Source organism: Mya arenaria, chromosome 17 (assembly GCF_026914265.1).
Source record: "Mya arenaria isolate MELC-2E11 chromosome 17, ASM2691426v1".
NCBI classification, from domain to species: domain Eukaryota; kingdom Metazoa; phylum Mollusca; class Bivalvia; order Myida; family Myidae; genus Mya; species Mya arenaria.
Window position 1 is genome coordinate 13695935 of NC_069138.1, and position 23102 is coordinate 13719036.

General features: G+C 36.6%; 1 protein-coding gene across 4 annotated transcripts in view; it reads right to left on the reverse strand.

Annotated features, from left to right (window-relative positions):
• The window catches only part of LOC128224785 (folylpolyglutamate synthase, mitochondrial-like), a 38863-nt gene that overhangs the window by 3705 nt on the left and 12056 nt on the right, over positions 1–23102 (reverse strand). For 3 of the 4 annotated variants that reach the window (XM_052934833.1, XM_052934832.1, XM_052934834.1), the window contains 10 exons: positions 19279–19410; positions 17978–18096; positions 13707–13821; positions 11067–11206; positions 10298–10400; positions 8007–8084; positions 7209–7341; positions 5140–5259; positions 1491–1588; positions 200–252 (listed from right to left, as the gene is read on the reverse strand). In XM_052934833.1, coding sequence (XP_052790793.1) covers positions 200–252; positions 1491–1588; positions 5140–5259; positions 7209–7341; positions 8007–8084; positions 10298–10400; positions 11067–11206; positions 13707–13821; positions 17978–18096; positions 19279–19410 — 1091 coding nt within the window. Of the gene's footprint in view, positions 1–199; positions 253–1490; positions 1589–5139; positions 5260–7208; positions 7342–8006; positions 8085–10297; positions 10401–11066; positions 11207–13706; positions 13822–17692; positions 17731–17977; positions 18097–19278; positions 19411–23102 lie in introns of those variants that run through there. The other variant, XM_052934835.1, reaches the window with a different exon arrangement.

Consider the following 23102-nt stretch of genomic DNA (forward strand, 5'->3'; position numbering starts at 1 on the left):
CTTGTTTGGTCATTTGCTATCCAGAGCATGTACTTTATTGGTAATAGGCAACATACTTGTTGTTTTAACACTTTTAAAAAAAAATGCCTGTGCCCGAAAGAATATGAAAAAACCCCTAAATGAGAACAAAACCCCCTTGTTTTCTGCGCAAAATCCCCTGAGACCCCTTCCAGTTATATTGCATGTATGCAGAACCCACCTGCTGTTTGATTTCTCTGATGCAGCTTCCTCACTGAACCAATCCACACATTGCTGAAACAGAGAAATGAAGAGTTCAACAGTTGCTAGGTTCTCGTATATCAAAAGGAGTATGTCCCCCAGGTCTTTCTATAGGATGTTGATGATAGTGTGTTATGGAGGGATGTGCCCTTTGTTCATTAAGAAATAATTTCTTACTTTAATCTTCAATGGTGCAATTTAATGTATGTTTGAGAACACAATGGTCAAAGAACACTGCAGTCTAATTGTCTGGAATCATTAATTCTTGCATACCGGATGTGTGTTTCCGGTCATGTGACCAGTGCTGGAAAAACCCATCTTACATACCCAATGTAAGATGAGTCACGCACAACAACGCGCCACTTCTTATTTCATTTATTGCATGGTTTATGAAAAATATATTATGCCATTTCAATAAAGCGCAATCAAGTTTATATGTTTGCAAGACTTTTAATTAAAATTGAACATAAATAATCGATTTTTTTTTTTTAGTTATTCCAGTCCGGATCGAAAAATCTTACCCTCTGGCACCCTGCGTGGCCGGTAACTCAGCAAGCCTCGTTACCGGCTTACGAACGTGCCCTCGGATCGAATTTTTCTATCCGTACCGGAAACACATGATAGATGCTCATAATGTTTCCAACCCAACTGACTTTGCATAAAAGTTGCATCCTTTTGCATAGACTGGAAATTCCGTTCTAATTTAAGACCCATAAAGGCTACCAAAATATGTACGATAATTAAACTTATCAATCAACTTTGAAGAAAAAAAAGACTTATTGAAATGTGTAAAGCACCAATACACGGGATACAGCTTTACTGGGTTTAACCAGTACAGAGTACATAAATTTCCCAGAACTACCCTTTAAATGTTGAGTGCTTTGCATGGGAGGTGTTAGTAGCATGTTTAAACGTCATAAAATTTTACACTGCCAGCTTTTGAACTCATGACCTTCCACTCTACCACTGAGCTATGAGGGGGTTCAATGCAGTGGTTTCTTACCAAAGCATTTTGAGTTTAATGGACCAAATTTTATCATCAATGTACATCCCAAGTTTGAAGAGACTTGGAAATGTAGTTCCAAAGTTGGTTATTCAGAAACAAAAGTGAAGATGCAAATGACAATAATTTTTGTTTGCTTTAGTTACTTAGAAACCTGCCCTTTATATGATTGCCATCAAGATAGTTCATTACGCCGTACATTTACTCTGTCTTATTTCTTCCTTTCCCTTTTTTTTCACACTTAATTTTCAGGACAATAATTATATACCTGAATACTTTCCGTCGTATGAGCGCCGTCAATGTAGAATGTCACTCCTGAGACTTTCATGGTTTGGTTCCTCCCCTTCCATACACAGTCCTCCAGACCTAGAAAACACACACTTAAGACTTAGGTAAATCAAACATTGGACCGATTGTTCAGAACATTGTTAAAGTTAAAAACGTCGTTAACGGAATGATAATGAGCATTTATAGGTGAAATATTTTGATATGCTGATATATTTGAGTAAAACAAGCATACATGTAAGTGAATCAGTTGTCTCTATATTTGTGTAAGGCACCACAAATCATGACCCCTCAAATCAATAGGGGTCATCTACTGGTTAGGACTAACTTCCAAGTCAAGTTTGAGTGCCATGGGTGTAGGCATTGTCGAGTCATCACATGGACAACCTTTTCACATTCAAGGTCACTGTGACCTTGACCTTTGACCCAATGACCCTCAAAATCAATAGGTTATCTACTGGTCAGGGCCAGACTCCATGTCAAGTTTGATGACCAAAGGTCAAGGCATTGTTGAGTTATCACTCAGACAAACTTTGACAACCTTTTCCCATTAAAGGTCACTGTGACCTTGACCTTTGACCTGATGACTACTTACATCAATAGGGTTCATCTTCTGGTCAGGCACAACCTTCATGTCAAGTTTGATAACTATAGGTCCAGGAATTGACGAGGTATCACTCGGACAAGCTTTGGTCTACCAACAGACAGATCGACCTACTGACAGACTGACCGACTGACCGACATGTGCAAAGCAATATACCCCCTTGTCTTCGAAGGGGGGCATAATAATTCTTACATATGTCAGAGACAATTAAATTAAGTTTTTGCCAAAGAATTCAAGCATATGTTATGATTATATACAGATTGATCATAGAGAAGCAGCTGGAAGTGTTAACTTATTTTCTCTGAGTTCCATAAGCATGGTACAAATATTGTAATGTTGTTAATAGTCATTATTTTTACACCATTTTACTCCACATTATTAAGTACCGTAAATGTCTTATTGAACACTCTAGTATCTTTTTCTGGGTTGATATTCCGATTTTGCAACATGAACAAGGCTTACCTTAACTCCAAACTCCAATAAAAAATGAAATTTATGAAAAGCATCCCATCAGGGCCATTATCAGGCTGCTGATGTCATACATTTACGATAAACCCATACCCTACTGGACACAATGCCAGGTGCATATAATAAAAGCTACATGATAATCAATTGGTCATGTGAGTGTGATGTGTTTAATAAGACATATATGGTATTAAATTTTGCCACTGTCGCAAACTGACCTTATACAAAATATGCTCATAAGCCGAACAGCAAAATGTAAAGCGGTATTCAGGTTCTACAGCATTTAGTGCACTAAACTTACAGATTCTACTTTCCCTTATGATGTTGTAGGTTCTTTTTTTCTGAAATAGGGGAAGGGGCCTGGGGCCTTTGAGAAATGAAAAAAAATATGGGGTCTTTAAGTAAAAAAAAAAGGGGATTGTTTTTGTATAATAATGAACATGTTTAACTTAAATTTGCTATCAAACAAATCTAAATTTATGGCCTTTTTCCAGTTATGGGGAAGTCTTTAGTTTTTGTAAGGGAGAAATTAAAAGCTCTTTTTTGTTGGTTTTGGGGAAACATTCTTGGAATAACAGTACTTTTTCAAACATTGCGGGGACAAAAGGGGTAAAATATCAATAAAGCAGAAAATATGGCTTAGAAACATTATTTATATTTTTTCTTTCAAGATTAGAAAAACGTGATATTTGTATGGGATACGAAAAACTAAGCTTATTTTCCGAGGGGAAGGGGCCGTAAAAATGGCTCCTTTAACATAAGGTAAAAGAGCCCTTCAGGTATATTTACCTGTTTTTATCACTAAACAGTGAGTTGAGACGCTAAATTCAAATAATTCCTTTCTCTGTTTATCCCATTCAACAACGATAAGATCATTTTCAAATATTAAAAGTTTTTAACATACAATAATAGTTAATTTTGTTTGATTTGCTAAAGCATCATTCCATCTTGTACATACTATTCTCTTAAATTCTCTGCATTGATTTATGCAGATATAATCAGTAATTGAAATCATTAACATTGTTACCAACACCACAACTATTTATATATATCTAACCAAATTAAAGCATACAAAACATTATTACCATTTTTATTTAATTTTATATCTCTATGGTTAACAACAACGGAGTGTGTTAGCCAGTTTAGAATTTCAACCTGTTACCATTAGTACAAAATTATTTGAAATTTAAGCATACCTCATTAGATCAGTGCAGGATTTAAAAGCCTAAACTAACCTTAAGCATTGTAATGGACACTTGTATAAGTAATGAATGCTGATAAGCCTTAAAAAGGTTTGTTTCTCGTTAAAGGGACTAAACACCAGATGATAATTGCAATGATGTATTTAAGCTTGTGTCCCAGCCTTGCGCACGCTGACATTTCATTTGGAAGTGCAAGCGAGCTCAAATTTCAGAACAATGAAAAATATGAAATTGTTAGTTCAGTGAAATATCATTTTTATTTTTTTGACAAATTTCTACAAATCATTGAAAAGCGTATATTTTCATTAATTCTTTTTTTTGCATGGAAATAAACAAATTATTTAAATTTCATGTCCATTATATTTAGATGATAGACTGCAAACCCTTTGGACTATTTTGGATAACGAACAGTTTTATTATATTTTTTTTATAGATCGGTCAGTGGTAAAATAAACACACTTGATTTGGTATGCTGAAACAAACCTACATTATTTTAAGACCCTATGAAAAGACTGTTCTACAGTTGAAGAATGCTAGTCTCATCTTTGGCAGTTTTCATCAGTCAAAAAGGAGCAAAATTCTAGTGAAAATACATACTACACTTGCATCCCCATTTCCTTTTTCTATAGTAAAATAATAAACAATTTCAAGAAATAATGCATGCAAAATTCAATGTCACAATTTGTTGTTGACACTATTTAAATGATGACAGTAGTGGTTTTTTTTATTGTCCCAAAATAAGATAAGCTGAAAGTAGTTTAAACAGGAGTTCCGCAGAGAATCAGGAAAACACTAATGCTTATCTGCACCTTATACCCTTTAAGGTGCATAAGTTAGCACTGATTAAAGCAAGAGTTATGCGCCTTGTTACACAGGAGCACATTCTGTCTTGTAATAGGTATATTATGTTCCATGGGAATAGTTTGAATCTTATTAATTTACAACCAAGCTAAAGTTTGTGCACTTTTTCAAACGATTACGAAGCCTAACTTGCCAAATACTAAAGCAAGAGTTATGGGCCTTGCACCACATGTGCACCTGTTACTAGTAACAAATGTACAAAGTTCCATGTGAATATATTGAATTGTTATTAACTTACGGCTTAAGTTTTTGCATTCATTCCTCAAACTTTCAGGGGCATAACATCAAAATGATTAAAGCCAGAGTTATGGGCCTTTCTGTACCTGAGCATAATTTGTCTGGCAACCTGTGTACCAAATTTCATTGGAATATCTTGAATTGTTTTTTAGTAATGGCAAAGTTATAATTTTTACACAACGTTGCTGACGTTGACAACACCAAGGCTTTGAAAGTAACTACTTCTTTTCTTCCAAAAGAACAGACAAGTTATAAAAACTAACCTTTCACATATTGCTGTGACAGATCTATGGGTGGAGCTGTAGGGACGTCAAAGTCAGGGGAGGTAACACTGTGAGATGTGTTTGTTCCTGAGTGTTCTGGAGTTGCCTTTCCTTGCTTCACTGTAAAGAAGGGAAAACAAATAAGGCATTTTTTACATTACTGTACTTGAAACAATTAAGTTATAGATCAGCTCATTGTTTTATACCAAATTAAAAACCTTTGCAAATTTTGCATTTGAATTAATACATTAACTGTTTACAGTTCTTATCATAACGGTAACAGGTCACCATAGTTCTTGTTTTATCATGCTTTTCTTTCTTGGGCCTTTTTTATTTGATTCTATGTTTTACGAACACCGCCGTTTAAAAAAACTCATTTTTGAAATAAAAATAAAATTGTGATTTCGGTTCTTGTTTTATTTCCGCTGATGAAACTTTATTGCGGCAAATCATTAAAAGCAGAGGGCATCACAAAGCTGTAAATATATTGGTGTAAACATTTCTGAAAAAGTTTAAGCCAATGAAAAACACTTAGTGATATTCACATTTAAAATCAATACATGCACATGTATAACAAACATAAATTTTGAGTAATAAACCTTAACTATTTACTAAATAATGTATCTGTGGAAAATTATCAATTACTGATAAAAATATTGTAACCATGTATTGAATAATTGGACACGCAAAAATATTAAATGATTGGTGAGTGCTAAAAGCTTAACTGTGATCGACTATCGTCACATATGGTAGAAATGCTGTGTTTTCTGCACTTTTCTAAGAACCATTGTTTCTGATAATTATACATCCTTTTTGGTACATTAAAACAATTGTATAAATTGGGTTGAATCTTATTTGGGATTAAGAGTGCATCTTAAATGTGAACAGCGTAACAATACCTTATATTACTTATATTTATAATGACCTAGAATTAGCAGAAACAGTTCTTTGAAGTGAAAGGAAAGATAGTGTTATATTTTTTCTGAGACCAAAACAGAATGGCAGCTGTCAATTTGTTACAATTATTATTTTCATGAATTTCAAGTCATGCCAAAAATGCAATAACAGATAACAATAAGTCTGTTTTTCAGCCCTTTACTTATTTCTTTGGAGAATTAAAAAAATACAAACTGAAATTTGGAAATAAATCCTTGGCAATTTGAAAGATAATCTATAGTAATTTGGAAGTAATCTTTAGGAATTTTGAAATGAATAATTTATAGTAATTTTGAAATGAATAATTAGCTATTTGGGAATGAATCTTTAGCAATTTTGAAATGAATCATTAGCTATTTGGGAATGAATCTTTAGCAATTTTGAAATGAATCATAAGCTATTTGGGAAAGAATGCGTTAGCAATTTTGAAATGAATCATTAGCTATATGGGAATAGAATCATTAGCAATTTTGAAATGAATCATTAGCTATTTGGGAAAGAATGCGTTAGCAATTTTGAAATGAATCATTAGCTATATGGGAATAGAATCATTAGCAATTTTGAAATGAATCATTAGCTATTTGGGAAAGAATGCGTTAGCAATTTTGAAATGAATCATAAGCTATTTGGGAAAGAATGCGTTAGCAATTTTGAAATGAATCATTAGCTATTTGGGAAAGAATGCGTTAGCAATTTTGAAATGAATCATTAGCTATATGGGAATAGAATCATTAGCAATTTTGAAATGAATCATTAGCTATTTGGGAATAAATCTTTAGCAATTTTGAAATGAATCATAAGCTATATGGGAATAAATCTTTAGCAATTTTGAAATGAATCATAAGCTATTTGGGAATAGAATCATTAGCAATTTTGGAATAGAATCATTCGCAATTTGGAATAGAATCATTCGCAATTCGGAATAGAATCATTCGCAATTTGGAATAGAATCATTCGATATTTGGAATAGAATCATTCGCTATTTGGAATAGAATCATTCGCAATTTGGAATAGAATCATTAGCTATTTGGGAAAGAATCTTTAGCAATTTTAAAATGAATCATTAGCTATTTGGGAATAATCTTTAGCAATTTTGAAATGAATCATTAGTTATTTGGAATAGAATCATGTACCTGCATATTGATGTATCCATGTGTTACACAGCTGAAGGGCCAGGGCTGCATTCTGGGCCTGAACCGACCCCTTGATGCCAAGTTTTAGGGGTCGCTTGTACACACTTACATCAGGGCACTGGTAAAGGGGCACCTGGTAATCAATACACATTAACAATTTAAAGAAAGGGCTGCATTCTGGGCCTGAACCGACCCCTTGATCCCGAGTTTAAGGGGTGGCTGGTACACACTTACATCAGGGCACTGGTAAAGGGGCACCTGGTATTCAATACACATTAATGCTTTAAAGTAAGGGCTGCATTGTGGGCCTGAACCAACCCCTTGATCCCCTTGATTTTAGGGGTCGCTTGTACACACTTACATGAGGCACTAGTATAGGGGCATTTCGAAATGGAAAACTGTACACATAAACACTTTAAAGTAAGGGCTGTTTTCTGGTCCAGTACAGACACCATATCCTCTACTTTTATTGGCGCTTGTATACGCTATTGCCTACGTACAGAGCCCTTTTTCAATAATGATAGTAAGGCTTTAGATTGTAAATTTTCAAACTGTGTTTTCAAAAAAAATATCCAAAGGACGTTTATCACATAGATTCTGCAGATGACTTTACAAATGTAACTAAGCCCTTTTTTTAATCCAAAAGAGAAACACCTTTTCTCATATCAAGGTAAAAACCATTAGCCATTATATGTTTTGAGTGCAATAAATGGCAACTCATGTAAAATTCTATATTTTCATATTTAAAAATGTGTATATTTTTTCTTTCTTTTTCTGTACTTCAACAACATGTCCTACCTTTTTCTCTTCAGCTCTCTCAGCCAGTACCTTCATGGCTTCTGGCGGTTGAGGAACCGTAAATGCTGGAACACCAGGCTGAAAGTGTGGAGATAACTAAACTTACTATTTTTAAAGCTGCACTCTCACAGATTTACTGTTTTTATAACTTTTTTTTTTTGTCTTGGAAAGAGCAAAGTTTTGCGTAAATATCTGACACCAATGATAAAAGACTGCTGACAAAAGATCAGATCGCAGATTTTCATATTTCCGTTCCAAAATTAATGTTTTATGACTAAAACCTTTACTAACGGTTTAAGAAAAATGCATAAAACATCAATTTATGAACTTGAATATAAAAATCTGCAATCTAGTGTTTTGTCAGCAGTCTTATATGACTGGTTTACATGAATTTTCGCATAAATTGGCTCGTTCAAAGGCAAAAAATAAAGTAGTTGTCAAAATGGTAAATCTGTGAGAGTGCAGCTTTAAATGCATTTATCATTTCATTTATTTTTTGCAGAATACAAATTATGTGCAAAACGATAGTTACTCCAATCATGACCAGAGAAACACGAGTGCTTCAAAGTAAGATTTTTGATAATAACTACTGTTAATCAAAATGCATTTAATTCTGCAGATAGAGCACATGTTTATTTTAATCATGAGGGTAGTTGGTGACATAACTAAGTCACATGTACCCTGTTGCATACATGTGATAATTTCTTGATTCCGGGACACCTGTCGTAATGTCAACGCACACTAGGGGGATCCGGGGGCATGCCCCCCGTAATTTTTTTTAAATGGGGAACGTCTGTGGTGCATTCTAAAGCATATCTGGGGCTATTTTAGTTGTTTTTAACGTCAGGAAAATGTACCTATTTTGACTGCCAAGACATATTTATTACTTGACATGGTTTTTTTTTTTTCTGCATTTTATTGAAAAAGTAAAACCACCAGATAATTTCCCAGGCTTTAAATGAAGTGCTAACCAGGAGGATATGCAGTCTACTTTCGGTTTCATCAAAACAGGAAATAAACAACTATACGGGCACCTGTGTTCCCGCGCTTTTGAGAACATGCGTTACAAAATATTTATTTTTTCATCACATTTAAAACATTTGCAATTTATGACACACAATACTTTCCAGACGATCAAGAAGATTTTCCAGTCGATGAGCTTTTTTCCGTTTGGAGAAGCATATAATTTTGATAGAGACGTGTCAACAATGGACTGTATAAAGTGATCACGTGACTTACCATGGTCGCGTGATTAAAGCACTCTATATAACCACCTGTAAACCTGATGTCAGTTTTATTTCGGCGTAAAGATACACGATAGTTCGAAAAAAGTTCACAACACTAAAATTCCTTAAAGACGCGTAAGTTGTTTAAAGTATAACGACGTATTGACTTTGAAATTTGAACGGAATATGGGATGTTTCCGTGTTTTAATTTTGTTTTTTTACTCATTTTGTCACTTTCTTTGAACTTACCTTCATGCTCGTTTGTCCATAAAATGTGTGAAAATATCAATTCATCAATTAAAAGCTATCATTCATAAGACCAAACAAATCCATATGAAAACAATGAATTTGTATACAAGAACCCTCCCCTACTCGTTAAGCACAACAATAGGCCAATAGATCAATTATCGTGTGATTGGCGATGACCTCAACGACACACATACCAATTAACGGATTAGCGTCAACATGTCCTGTGTTTTACGACCAGTGTCCCGGACAGGCAAAATAGCTGACTTACATTGGTAAAATTAAGATAATCGATTCCGAGATTTTTTTTTATGACTTTCCGGGACAAACATGCACCCTCTGTGACTCCGTGACAGAGATACGATTTCCGGGACAATCCCGGACGTTATCACATGTATGCCTGTTGTCATGGAAATACTAATAACTAGTCCAACTTGTAATTGAATAGCATTATAATTAAACCACATAATAGCTACTGAACTTGTAGTCTCCACTTCTGATATGGGAGTAAATGTGTTAAAAAAACACAAAGAAACACATTTAAACATGGTACCATGAAATATTACCTTTATGTGTGCTCTTTAAACTTAAATAGAATGTAAATAAAATTTGAAAGAAATAATCTGCATGTTTAATAATAGTTAATTTGTTTCAAATGCTATTTATAGAAACCGGTTTATGTTGTATTGATGATTTCATTGTATTACTACCATTCACATGATAAAATATTATTAAATTTACTAAAAGACTCTTTGCCATGTATTCAAATTACTTATAAAAAATGCTTAATGGTATCTAAATAAGCCATTATACGCTTACTTTAAAAATTCCAGCCTTATGCCAGGCTATTTTGTCGAGGGTATGTCCAAGAATGGAGACGTGGTCAAGACCCAGTGATGTTACACCACATACGAATGGCTTCCTGAAATATCCAATAATTGCCTACAGTATGCAATATCATTTTTACAAATCAAGATGGGTTGAAGGTATTTGATTTTTAACAGGGACACTTAAGAAATAGTTAAGAAATTAATTGGAAATTGGCAGCCAGTGGTTTCTGTGAAGAAGATTTTCAAAGGTTTTATTTTCGGTTGCCATGGCAACTCTGGGCAACCACAGTTCTGCATGGAACCACATTTATTGAAGGAATCTGGAAGAGGACCCCCCCCCCCCAAAGGAACATTCCTGTGAAGTTTGGTTAAAATTGTCCAAGTGGTTTTGGAGGAGAAATTGTTTGAAGGAAAATGTTGACGATTGACCTACAATTGACAAACACTCTATTACAATCTTAGCTTGAGCTAAAAAAAACATTTATTTTTTACAACTATACTTTTGTGTTCTGTGTTTTGATGCATATATATGTATCACATCAATTTCCATTGAAATGGGGTGGGGTTTTTTTTTTTTTTTTGGGGGGGGGGGGGGGGGCAAGTTCAGTCAACTTGCAGAATTCCCCTCTTTTGCAAAGTATAATTAATGCTAAATTTAGCTTTTCTCAGGCCACGGCCCCATTCCCCAAGTAAAGGCAGACAGTCCTGATCTGTTAACTTACCATCTTACTTGTTCATAAAATTATCCACCTTCTTACCTGACAAGATTTGTACAGTCATATTCCCCGCCAATGCCGACCTCCATAATTGCTACATCAACGCTCTCCTTCAGGAATACGTAGAGGGACATCAACGTGAGAAAACCAAAATAGTTGGGCATGATCCCATCATTTGCCTCCTGGAAGAGAAAGACTTGTGTGATATTATAAATGGCTTTCAGTGTGACATGTCATATCCGCTTCGGAGGTTAATATATAAATATTGCATGGCTTCCAGTGTGACAATACACATTGTCAACATGAGGGAAATACTGTTACCTGAGGCGAAGCTACGAGGCGAGTTACATTTATATACATATATGAAGATGTTTCACCATTACTCAACTTTCAAGTTTAATCAATTTATTCTGTAATTATTGTTTGTTTACATTAGCTGTCATTTTGCTGCAAATGTCGTTTAGAAATAATGCAAACACCAGAAGTTACCAGATTTACAACACATTTTAATAAGCACTTACCACCTCAGAATTGGGAAACCAAAAAATGCCTATTTTTAGACTTTTTCCATTCTATGTGACAGTATCATGTCAACCGGTCAAGACAAGACAAGACAAGAATGACACAGTTATGCACAATATTACAAATATAAACACAGTACAGTGTTTTAAGTGAACATTTACACAAACATATATATATATATATATATATATATGAGTGTACATGAACATGCATGACACACCTTTTAGGTTTTTTACTAAGACAAGACATCAAGTATATACTGTCGTCTCTTAAATGCAAGATATAAATAAAGAGTCAGCCGGTCAAAACGGTACTGTCAGTGTGTGGCAGTACGAAAATGCCCATGATAGGTATATGAGAATTTAAGATGGGCAGGTCACGTGAGGTATAATAACAGTATTTACTGCATGTACTGTCACACTGGCAGACATGCAATATTTATTGTATTATACCGAACACAGTTACATTTATATATATACAAATCCTCTTTCTAAATCAACACAAACTGATTGTTTATATTAGCTGTCATTTTTCTGCAAATGTCATTTGGAAGTAATGCAAACCCCGGAAGTTACCAGATTTAAAACACATTTTAATAAGCGCTTACCACCACAGACTTGGGAAACAAAAAATGTCTATTTTTAGACGCGCATTCCATGTGTCAGTATCATGTCAACTGGTCAAAAGCTAACTCAGTAAGTCAGTGTGTGGCATTATGAAATTGCCCATGTTTGCTATATGAGAAATTAAACATGGGCGGATCATGTTAGGTATAACAATATGAAATTGCCCATGTTTGCTGTATGAGAAATTAAACATGGGCAAGTCACGTGAGGTATAACAATATGAAATTGCCCATGTTTGCTGTATGAGAAATTAAACATGGGCGGGTCATGTTAGGTATAACAATATGAAATTGCCCATGTTTGCTATATGAGAAATTAAACATGGGCAAGTCACGTGAGGTATAACAATATGAAATTGCCCATGTTTGCTGTATGAGAAATTAAACATGGGCGGGTCATGTTAGGTATAATAACGTGAAATTGCCCATGTTTGCTGTATGAGAAATTAAACATGGGCGGGTCATGTTAGGTATAATAACGTGAAATTGCCCATGTTTGGTATACAAGAAATTAAACAGGCGCAGGTCACATGAAGTAGACAAATTTCAAATATGTCACACGTCAGGGGCCGTATTCAATAAGCATCTTAGTGAATATTTTCAACTTAGTGAGAATTTCATAGTTTTTAACATTGATCACTTTAAATATCCGCAACTTTTCATCAAATTTATTCATTTTCATAAATTGTTTAGACAATTTTCTTGCTTAATTTCATATTTTTGGTGTACAAACATTGTTCGTTTTCTTAAAACTGAAATTAGAAAAAAAGGCAATTTTTCACTAAATTCAATATTTGTACTACGATGCTTATTAAATACAGCCCCTGGTGATATTTTTTTACTGTACGAACCAAAAATAACTAGAAATGTGTCCATAGGACACGGATGCCCCCACTTCGATTTTTTGTCACAGAAAATAAGCCATAATGATTATTCAGGATAATCTGCACATATAGGATAAGTTGAGTTGAGTTGGGTTTTACGGCATCGCAAGACTGTATAGGTTATATGGCGCCATTCAGGCAGGAAAAAACTTGTTGGATCCAATTCTCATTTACATCGAGATGATATTTTTTAAGTATTGTTGGGAAATAAAGGGCCCTAACTCCTAAATGATTAAAGCGATTTCCATGGCTATCGAACTTGATCAAGATATTATGGTCACAATCATGTATGTAAAGTTTGGTGAGGATTGGACACATACTTTTCAAGAATTAGATTGGAAACATATATTTTTGAAGTATTTTTGGCAAAAAAGGGCCGTAACTCCTAAATGACTAAAGCGATTTCCATGACTATCGAACTTGATCAAGATATTATGGTCACAAACATGTGTTTAAAGTTTGGTGAGGATTGGACAAACGGTTTTCAAGAATTAGATCGGAAACAATCTTCGGGACGTACGTACGTACAGACAGACAGACGTACGTACGGACAAGGGCAACCCTATATGCCGCCACTTTGTGGGGGCATAAAAATCACTCAAAATCAATTTGTTGTTATTATTTTTACTCATTAACCTTTTAAAAATATACCTTGGATGTATCTAATTTATTGTAAACATCCCAGAAGTAAGTCGCAAACTTCTCTTGTTCGATCGGCATTCCTCCGACTTCAAGTCTCTCTCGTACTTCGATCAAGTGTGGGGAACTAAAATAGATAAAATTATTGCCTTAAAATGAATACTGATCGTGATAAGGCGAAACAAACTTCTATAAAAGCTCTTATAGAATATCAAGGATATGTCAATTTTGCCATCATTCAATAAGGAATAATTATTTATTGTACAAGTTTTATAAATATGATAAAATCACCTGAAGAATCAAGTGTTATGGCCATGGTGACATACATTGCTCTCACAGTAAGCTCACCTAAAGAATCCAAGTAAGCTCACCTGAAGAATCCAGTCTTTTAGCCATGGTGACGAAGATTGCTCTCACAGTAAGCTCACCTGAAGGACCCAAGTAAGCTCACCTGAAGAATCCAGTCTTTTAGCCATGGTGACGAAGATTGCTCTCACAGTAAGCTCACCTAAAGAATCCAAGTAAGCTCACCTGAAGAATCCAGTCTTTTAGCCATGGTGACGAAGATTGCTCTCACAGAAAGCTCACCTGAAGGATCCAAGTAAGCTCGCCTGAAGAATCCAGTCTTTTAGCCATGGTGACGAAGATTGCTCTCACAGAAAGCTCACCTGAAGGATCCAAGTAAGCTCGCCTGAAGAATCCAGTCTTTTAGCCATGGTGACGAAGATTGCTCTCACAGAAAGTTCACCTGAAGGATCCAAGTAAGCTCACCTGAAGAATCCAGTCTTTTGCCATGGTGACGAAGATTGCTCTCACGGAAAGCTTACCTAAAGAATCCAAGTAAGATCACCTGAAGAATCCAGTCTTTTAGCCATGGTGACGAAGATTGCTTTCACGGTAAGCTCACCTAAAGAATCCAAGTAAGCTCACCTGAAGAATCCAGTCTTTTAGCCATTGTGACGAAGATTGCTCTCACAGTAAGCTCACCTAAAGAATCCAAGTAAGCTCACCTGAAGAATCCAGTCTTTTAGCCATGGTGATGAAGATTGCTCTCACAGTAAGCTTACCTAAAGAATCCAAGTAAGCTCACCTGAAGAATCCAGTCTTTTAGCCATGGTGACGAAGATTGCTCTCACAGTAAGCTCACCTAAAGAATCCAAGTAAGCTCACCTGAAGAATCCAGTCTTTTAGCCATGGTGACGAAGATTGCTCTCACAGTAAGCTCACCTGAAGGACCCAAGTAAGCTCACCTGAAGAATCCAGTCTTTTAGCCATGGTGACGAAGATTGCTCTCACAGTAAGCTCACCTAAAGAATCCAAGTAAGCTCACCTGAAGAATCCAGTCTTTTAGCCATGGTGACGAAGATTGCTCTCACAGAAAGCTCACCTGAAGGATCCAAGTAAGCTCACCTGAAGAATCCAGTCTTTTAGCCATGGTGACGAAGATTGCTCTCACAGAGAGCTCACCTGAAGGATCCAAGTAAGCTCGCCTGAAGAATCCAGTCTTTTAGCCATGGTGACGAAGATTGCTCTCACAGAAAGCTCACCTGAAGGATCCAATAAGCTCACCTGAAGAATCCAGTCTTTTGCCATGGTGACGAAGATTGCTCTCACGGAAAGCTTACCTAAAGAATCCAAGTAAGATCACCTGAAGAATCAAGTCTTTTAGCCATGGTGACAAAGATTGCTTTCACGGTAAGCTCACCTAAAGAATCCAAGTAAGCTCACCTGAAGAATCCAGTCTTTAAGCCATGGTGACGAAGATTGCTCTCACAGTAAGCTCACCTAAAGAATCCAAGTAAGCTCACCTGAAGAATCCAGTCTTTTAGCCATGGTGACGAAGATTGCTCTCACAGTAAGCTTACCTAAAGAATCCAAGTAAGCTCACCTGAAGAATCCAGTCTTTTAGCCATGGTGACGAAGATTGCTCTCACAGTAAGCTCACCTAAAGAATCCAAGTAAGCTCACCTGAAGAATCCAGTCTTTTAGCCATGGTGACGAAGATTGCTCTCACAGTAAGCTCACCTGAAGGACCCAAGTAAGCTCACCTGAAGAATCCAGTCTTTTAGCCATAGTGACGAAGATTGCTCTCACAGTAAGCTCACCTAAAGAATCCAAGTAAGCTCACCTGAAGAATCCAGTCTTTTAGCCATGGTGACGAAGATTGCTCTCACAGAAAGCTCACCTGAAGGATCCAAGTAAGCTCACCTGAAGAATCCAGTCTTTTAGCCATGGTGACGAAGATTGCTCTCACAGAGAGCTCACCTGAAGGATCCAAGTAAGCTCGCCTGAAGAATCCAGTCTTTTAGCCATGGTGACGAAGATTGCTCTCACAGAAAGCTCACCTGAAGGATCCAATAAGCTCACCTGAAGAATCCAGTCTTTTGCCATGGTGACGAAGATTGCTCTCACGGAAAGCTTACCTAAAGAATCCAAGTAAGATCACCTGAAGAATCAAGTCTTTTAGCCATGGTGACAAAGATTGCTTTCACGGTAAGCTCACCTAAAGAATCCAAGTAAGCTCACCTGAAGAATCCAGTCTTTAAGCCATGGTGACGAAGATTGCTCTCACAGTAAGCTCACCTAAAGAATCCAAGTAAGCTCACCTGAAGAATCCAGTCTTTTAGCCATGGTGACGAAGATTGCTCTCACAGTAAGCTTACCTAAAGAATCCAAGTAAGCTCACCTGAAGAATCCAGTCTTTTAGCCATGGTGACGAAGATTGCTCTCACAGTAAGCTCACCTAAAGAATCCAAGTAAGCTCACCTGAAGAATCCAGTCTTTTAGCCATGGTGACGAAGATTGCTCTCACAGTAAGCTCACCTGAAGGACCCAAGTAAGCTCACCTGAAGAATCCAGTCTTTTAGCCATGGTGACGAAGATTGCTCTCACAGTAAGCTCACCTAAAGAATCCAAGTAAGCTCACCTGAAGAATCCAGTCTTTTAGCCATGGTGACGAAGATTGCTCTCACAGAAAGCTCACCTGAAGGATCCAAGTAAGCTCACCTGAAGAATCCAGTCTTTTAGCCATGGTGACGAAGATTGCTCTCACAGAGAGCTCACCTGAAGGATCCAAGTAAGCTCGCCTGAAGAATCCAGTCTTTTAGCCATGGTGACGAAGATTGCTCTCACAGAAAGCTCACCTGAAGGATCCAATAAGCTCACCTGAAGAATCCAGTCTTTTGCCATGGTGACGAAGATTGCTCTCACGGAAAGCTTACCTAAAGAATCCAAGTAAGATCACCTGAAGAATCCAGTCTTTTAGCCATGGTGACGAAGATTGCTTTCACGGTAAGCTCACCTAAAGAATCCAAGTAAGCTCACCTGAAGAATCCAGTCTTTAAGCCATGGTGACGAAGATTGCTCTCACAGTAAGCTCACCTAAAGAATCCAAGTAAGCTCACCTGAAGAATTCAGTCTTTTAGCCATGGTGACGAAGATTGCTCTCACAGTAAGCTTACCTAAAGAATCCAAGTAAGCTCACCTGAAGAATCCAGTCTTTTAGCCATGGTGACGAAGATTGCTCTCACAGTAAGCTCACCTAAAGAATCCAAGTAAGCTCACCTGAAGAATCCAGTCTTTTAGCCATGGTGACGAAGATTGCTCTCACAGTAAGCTCACCTAAAGAATCCAAGTAAGCCCACCTGAAGAATCCAGTCTTTAAGCCATGGTGACGAAGATTGCTCTCACAGTAAGCTCACCTAAAGAATCCAAGTAAGCCCACCTAAAGAATCCCGTCTTGTAGCCATGGTGACGAAGATTGCTCTCACAGTAAGCTCACCTAAAGAATCCAAGTAAGCCCACCTGAAGAATCCAGTCTTTAAGCCATGGTGACGAAGATTGCTCTCACAGTAAGCTCACCTAAAGAATCCAAGTAAGCCCACCTAAAGAATCCCGTCTTGTAGCCATGGTGACATAGATAGCTCTCACAGAAAGCTCACCTGAAGAATCCAGTCTTGGAGCCATGGTGAAATAGATTGCTCTCACAGAAAGCTCACCTGAAGAATCCAGTCTTATAGCCATGATGACGTAGACTGCTCTCACAGTAAGCTCACCTGAAGAATCCAGTCTTAGAGCCATGATGATGTAGAATGCTCTCACAGTAAGCTCACCTGAAGAATCCAGTCTTAAAGCCATGATGACGTAGAATGCTCTCACAGTAAGCTCACCTGAAGAATCCAGTCTTAAAGCCATGGTGACGTAGAATGCTCTCACAGTAAGCTCACCTGAAGAATCCAGTCTTAAAGCCATGATGACGTAGAATGCTCTCACAGAAAGCTCACCTGAAGAATCCAGTCTTATAGCCATGGTGACGTAGAATGCTCTCACAGTAAGCGCAAGTCGACCCCTTCCCTTTTGTGCCACTGACATGAATAACGTTCAATCTGTCGATATCGGCTTCCTTAATATTGAGAAAAAACAACAACAATTAATTGATTGTAAATTTCAATTATTATGGGGAAAAAGAACTTGTTTGACAACAAATTCTTTCACAAGAAGCACAAGTTAAACCCTTCAAATTATTCGGTCTCCATAGAATTAAGAAAGTATTTTTTTATATCGAATCATTCTTCCTAAGTGAATGTCTTGACAGAAAGACAGCCAATTTCATTTTAAAAAATAAATAAAAGAAAAGATGATTGCTAAGGAAATGTATAAGGTTTCACAAATAACTACAAAATTCAAATTCAAAACCGGCTAAATTCAACAACTACGACATTTAAGAAATGTTGTTGTTTTCAATTTCTAGCTTAGATCAAAATGATCTATTTTTAGATATATATGCTAATCGTGCATACAGTTTATGTTATATTTTCATTCTTACAAAGAAATGGGTATTGCCTATAACTTTTTAAAACATGTTCGACTTTTGTTGCTTTTTTGCAGTTTTCTTAAAATGTTGTCACTGATTATGTTAGCAAATGTACAGTATAAGGAGTTACTCACTCAGCCTAATTTGTTTAAAATAGATTAAGATGCATTTGAGCTTCAGTAATCAAAAGAAGTTAAAGGGACTCGACACCCAATGGTCCCAATTATACATAACTTTTACATCATTAAAAGAATATTTTGTCACCATCTTAGCTGTGTAAACCCATATAAAGATAGTGAATAATGGTTTCCAGTGTAGAGTGTGTATATTTAGCATAATATGTAACAGTACAGACAAGTATACTGAAGCTATTTTTAGATTTTAACTGGGATTTATGAGGTTAAAAAGACAGGCCCAGTAAATTTCGAATCAGAACAAAACACTCAAGTAGCAAAAGATAGGTGTGTCTTAAAGCTGCACTCTCACAGATTGAACGTTTTGAGAACTTTTTTTATTTTTTGTCTTGGAGCGAGCCAAAATCCATGGAAACCAGTGATTTAAGACTGCTGACAAAAAAAATATTTTGCCGATCTTTATATTTAAAGAGAGTGCAGCTTTAAGTGATGTGATACATCAGTTAGTAAGATTCATTGCATTTGTAGAAAACAATTTAAGTTTCATGTAAGTTTTTGGCAATTTTCTTTTTTTTTGCAATATCATCTGGTGTCTAGCCCCTTTAAGAAACTATTTACAAAAGAAATCATGCAGTACCTGAATCCCAACACGTGATGCAAAGTTCAGCATTTTCGGAATATTGAGAGGGGCATTTTTGTCCCGTTCAAGTCGCATCTTTTGGATGGTTTGTGCGTTACTCTGCAATGTATTCAGAGTTTTCACGGCTTCCTGAAAGATATTCAAAAGATACAGGTTTGTAAGATTTGTTTTAGTCGTTGCAATGACGAAAATGACTTTACCATAAGCTTATTACAAAATTTAAGCGACGAACATTTCTGATACGTTAGTATACACACACTGAATTAAAGACAGAAAGAGTTAGATGTCATTTAGAAAATAGCATGTAAAGATAATGCATTAATACTTGTATAATATTTTAATTGAGAAAAAACAACAAATAAATTGAAGCAATGAAATATATATCTATTAATTATATGGTTCAGCTTTTATTAAGTGATAAACAATGTTAGTCAAGTTTTGTTAAAAATGGTAAATAAATAACGTATATTAGTGACATTTTATTAATAAAGTATTAATGGGTTTTTGTTAAATTCAGTTTTCAGCTAGGCTGCGTTTTGAAAGGGGGCTACCCTTTGCCCTTTATTGGTCCAAGCCCACCTGCCCTCATGAGACCAATAGCCAGTGTCTTTTGATTTGGCAAGAAAACTTATTATTTGATTAAAACTACAAACACACTGAAATATATAGGCGTTGAAACATAAAAGAACTTCATTCAACATAATTTCCAACATTTTTTGTCAAAGTTAAAATATTTTTTTCTTAACAATTATACATTGGAATATGATCCCTCATTTCACCCTTAGCATGCTCAGACCTTAAAATACAACCTACATTTACAGCCAATGAAATTGCAGATAGGCAATCATTAGGTACTAGGCTTAATAATTAAGAATTTTAACTTTCGCTGGTATTTAAAGGTCCACCCACTGCCACCCATCCGATACACACTCCCTGCATCCGATATTGCTTTTACAATGCATCAGTCATTAAGGTTGTATTCTAAGTCAGTAAGATGACCTGAATTAGAATCTTAATGATAAAGAATGGGCGAAGTGAGCTTAGCGAACGGGCCCTTCTTACACTATTAAGATTAATCATAAAGGGCTCGTTCACTAAGCTCACTCCACCCATTCTTAATCATTAAGATTTTGACTCATCTAATCTTAATCATAACTTGTAACCCCTGTCCTCTTTTGAAATCTGGCTATCAAAACAAGAGCTGTCACAGTATGTGACGAATGCCCCTGAATGTGACATTGACCTACGAACAAGGTCAGTACATGAAAAGTTGATCTTGCCTTTACGTGTCAAATACATATGGCAAGTTATTTTAAATTGCCTTTGAACATAAAAAAATACCACCCATACTTGACAACCTACACTGTTATGTCCTTATATTCAGAATTCCCTTGTGAATAAACACTTAGTGTATCTTTCACCTTAGAGGTAGGGACATGGGTCTTGCACACGACACGTCATCTTGGTATGTGGAACACATGTAGCAAGTGATTTTAAAATCTGTCCATACAAGGGAAAGTAACAGCCCTGACATGACAACCTAAACTCTATGTCCTTGTATGCAGCACTCCATTGTGAATAAACACTAAGTGTGACCTTGACCTTTGAGGTAGGCACACGGGTTATTTTAAAATCTGTCCATACAAGAGAAAGTTACAGCCCGGACACGACAACCTATACTCTATGTCGTTATATGCAGCACTCCATTGTGAATAAACACTAAGTGTGACCTTGACCTTTGAGGTAGGGACACGGGTCTTGCAGCCGACACATCATCTTGGTATGTGGAACACATGTGGCAAGTTATTTTAAAATCTGTCCATACAAGAGAAAGTTACAGCCCGGACACGACAACCTATACTCTATGTCCTTATATGCAGCACTCCATTGTAAATAAACTCTAAGTGTGACCTTGACCTTTGAGGTAGGGACACGGGTTTTGCACGCGACACGTCGTCTTGGTATGTGGAACACATTTGGCAAGTTATTTTAAAATCTGTCCATACCAGGGAAAGTTACAGCCCGGACACGACAACCTATACTCTATGTCCTTATATGCAGCACTCCATTGTAAATAAACACTAAGTGTGACCTTGACCTTTGAGGTAGGGACACGGGTCTTGCACGCGACACGTCGTCTTGGTATGTGGAACACATGTGGCAAGTTATTTTAAAATCTGTCCATACAAGAGAAAGTTACAGCCCGGACACGACAACCTATACTCTATGTCCTTATATGCAGCACTCCATTGTGAATAAACACTAAGTGTGACCTTGACCTTTGAGGTAGGGACACGGGTCTTGCACGCGACATGTCGTCTTGGTATGTGGAACATATGTGGCAAGTTATATTAAAATCTGTCCATACAAGAGAAAGTTACAGCCCGGACACGACAACCTATACTCTATGTCCTTATATGCAGCACTCCATTGTGAATAAACACTAAGTGTGACCTTGACCTTTGAGGTAGGGACACGGGTCTTGCACGCGACACGTCGTATTGGTATGTGGTACACATGTGGCAAGTTATTTTAAAATCTGTCCATACAAGAGAAAGTTACAGCCCGGACACGACAACCTATACTCTATGTCCTTATATGCAGCACTCCATTGTGAATAAACACTAAGTGTGACCTTGACCTTTGAGGTAGGGACACGAGTCTTGCACGCCACACGTCGTCTTGGTATGTGGAACACATGTGGCAAGTTATTTTAAAATCTGTCCATACAAGGGAAAGTTACAGAGCCGGACGGACGGATGGACGGACGGTGCGATTTTAATATGCCCACCTTCGGGGGCATAAAAACAATCTATCACAGATCTTTTAAGAAGTTTTGTAGATACAGTTATTGGAATAAAATGTAATATCAGAATTTTTTTATTTTTATATTTTTTTTTATTTATTTACGCAATAAAAATATGAAACATCTATGCGAAAACAATAAACAAGCAATCTTTATAGCTTATAATTCAAGACAGAAATTAAAGTGATGAAATGATTGCTCAAACTGTTAAACCGTATAGTTTTGATAATTATGATATCAAGCAAATCAAATCGATTATAGCCTTGTGCTAAATGAAGCCTAGCAAACAAATCAAGGTGTGAAAATTTTACATGAGCCCGCAAAAATGACATCGAGCCAAGCAAACAAAAAGTGTGAAATTCTTACTTATAAAGACCACAAAAAATGACATCGAGGGTGGAAAAATATTGACCCTCAAGATATCGAGCCAACCAATCGGATTTTATATGCACATAATTATAATAAAACTAGAGCTGTCACAGGAGTGACGAATACCCCCAAATGCAGCCTGGACACAGGAATGGCAAACCATTCCTTTGAAAAGAGGCCATAACTCCAAGGTTACTGCACACTGCATCTTCTTTTATTATGCATGTATTGTTTTATTTAAATCTGTTGAGTAATTTAGAAGTTACACTGCTGACAAGAAAAACTAGCCTTTCATGAGTTATCGTCCGGAAACCGTTTTTCTATTTTTAGTAACAGTGACCTTGACCTTGGCCCCACTAGCCCCAATTTTGAACTTGACCTATATCTTCTGATGTAACACCTGTGTACCAAACTGTATCTTCTGATGTTACACCTGTGTACCAAAAATTGTTCAAATCTGTCAAGCCTTTCATGAGTTATCGTCCAGAAACCGTTTTTCTATTTTTAGTAACAGTGACTTTGACCTTGGCCCCACCAGCCCCAATATCGAACTTGACCTGTATCTTCTGATGTTACACCTGTGTACCAAAAATTGTTCAAATCTGTCAAGCCTTTCATGAGTTATCGTCCGGAAACCGTTTTTCTA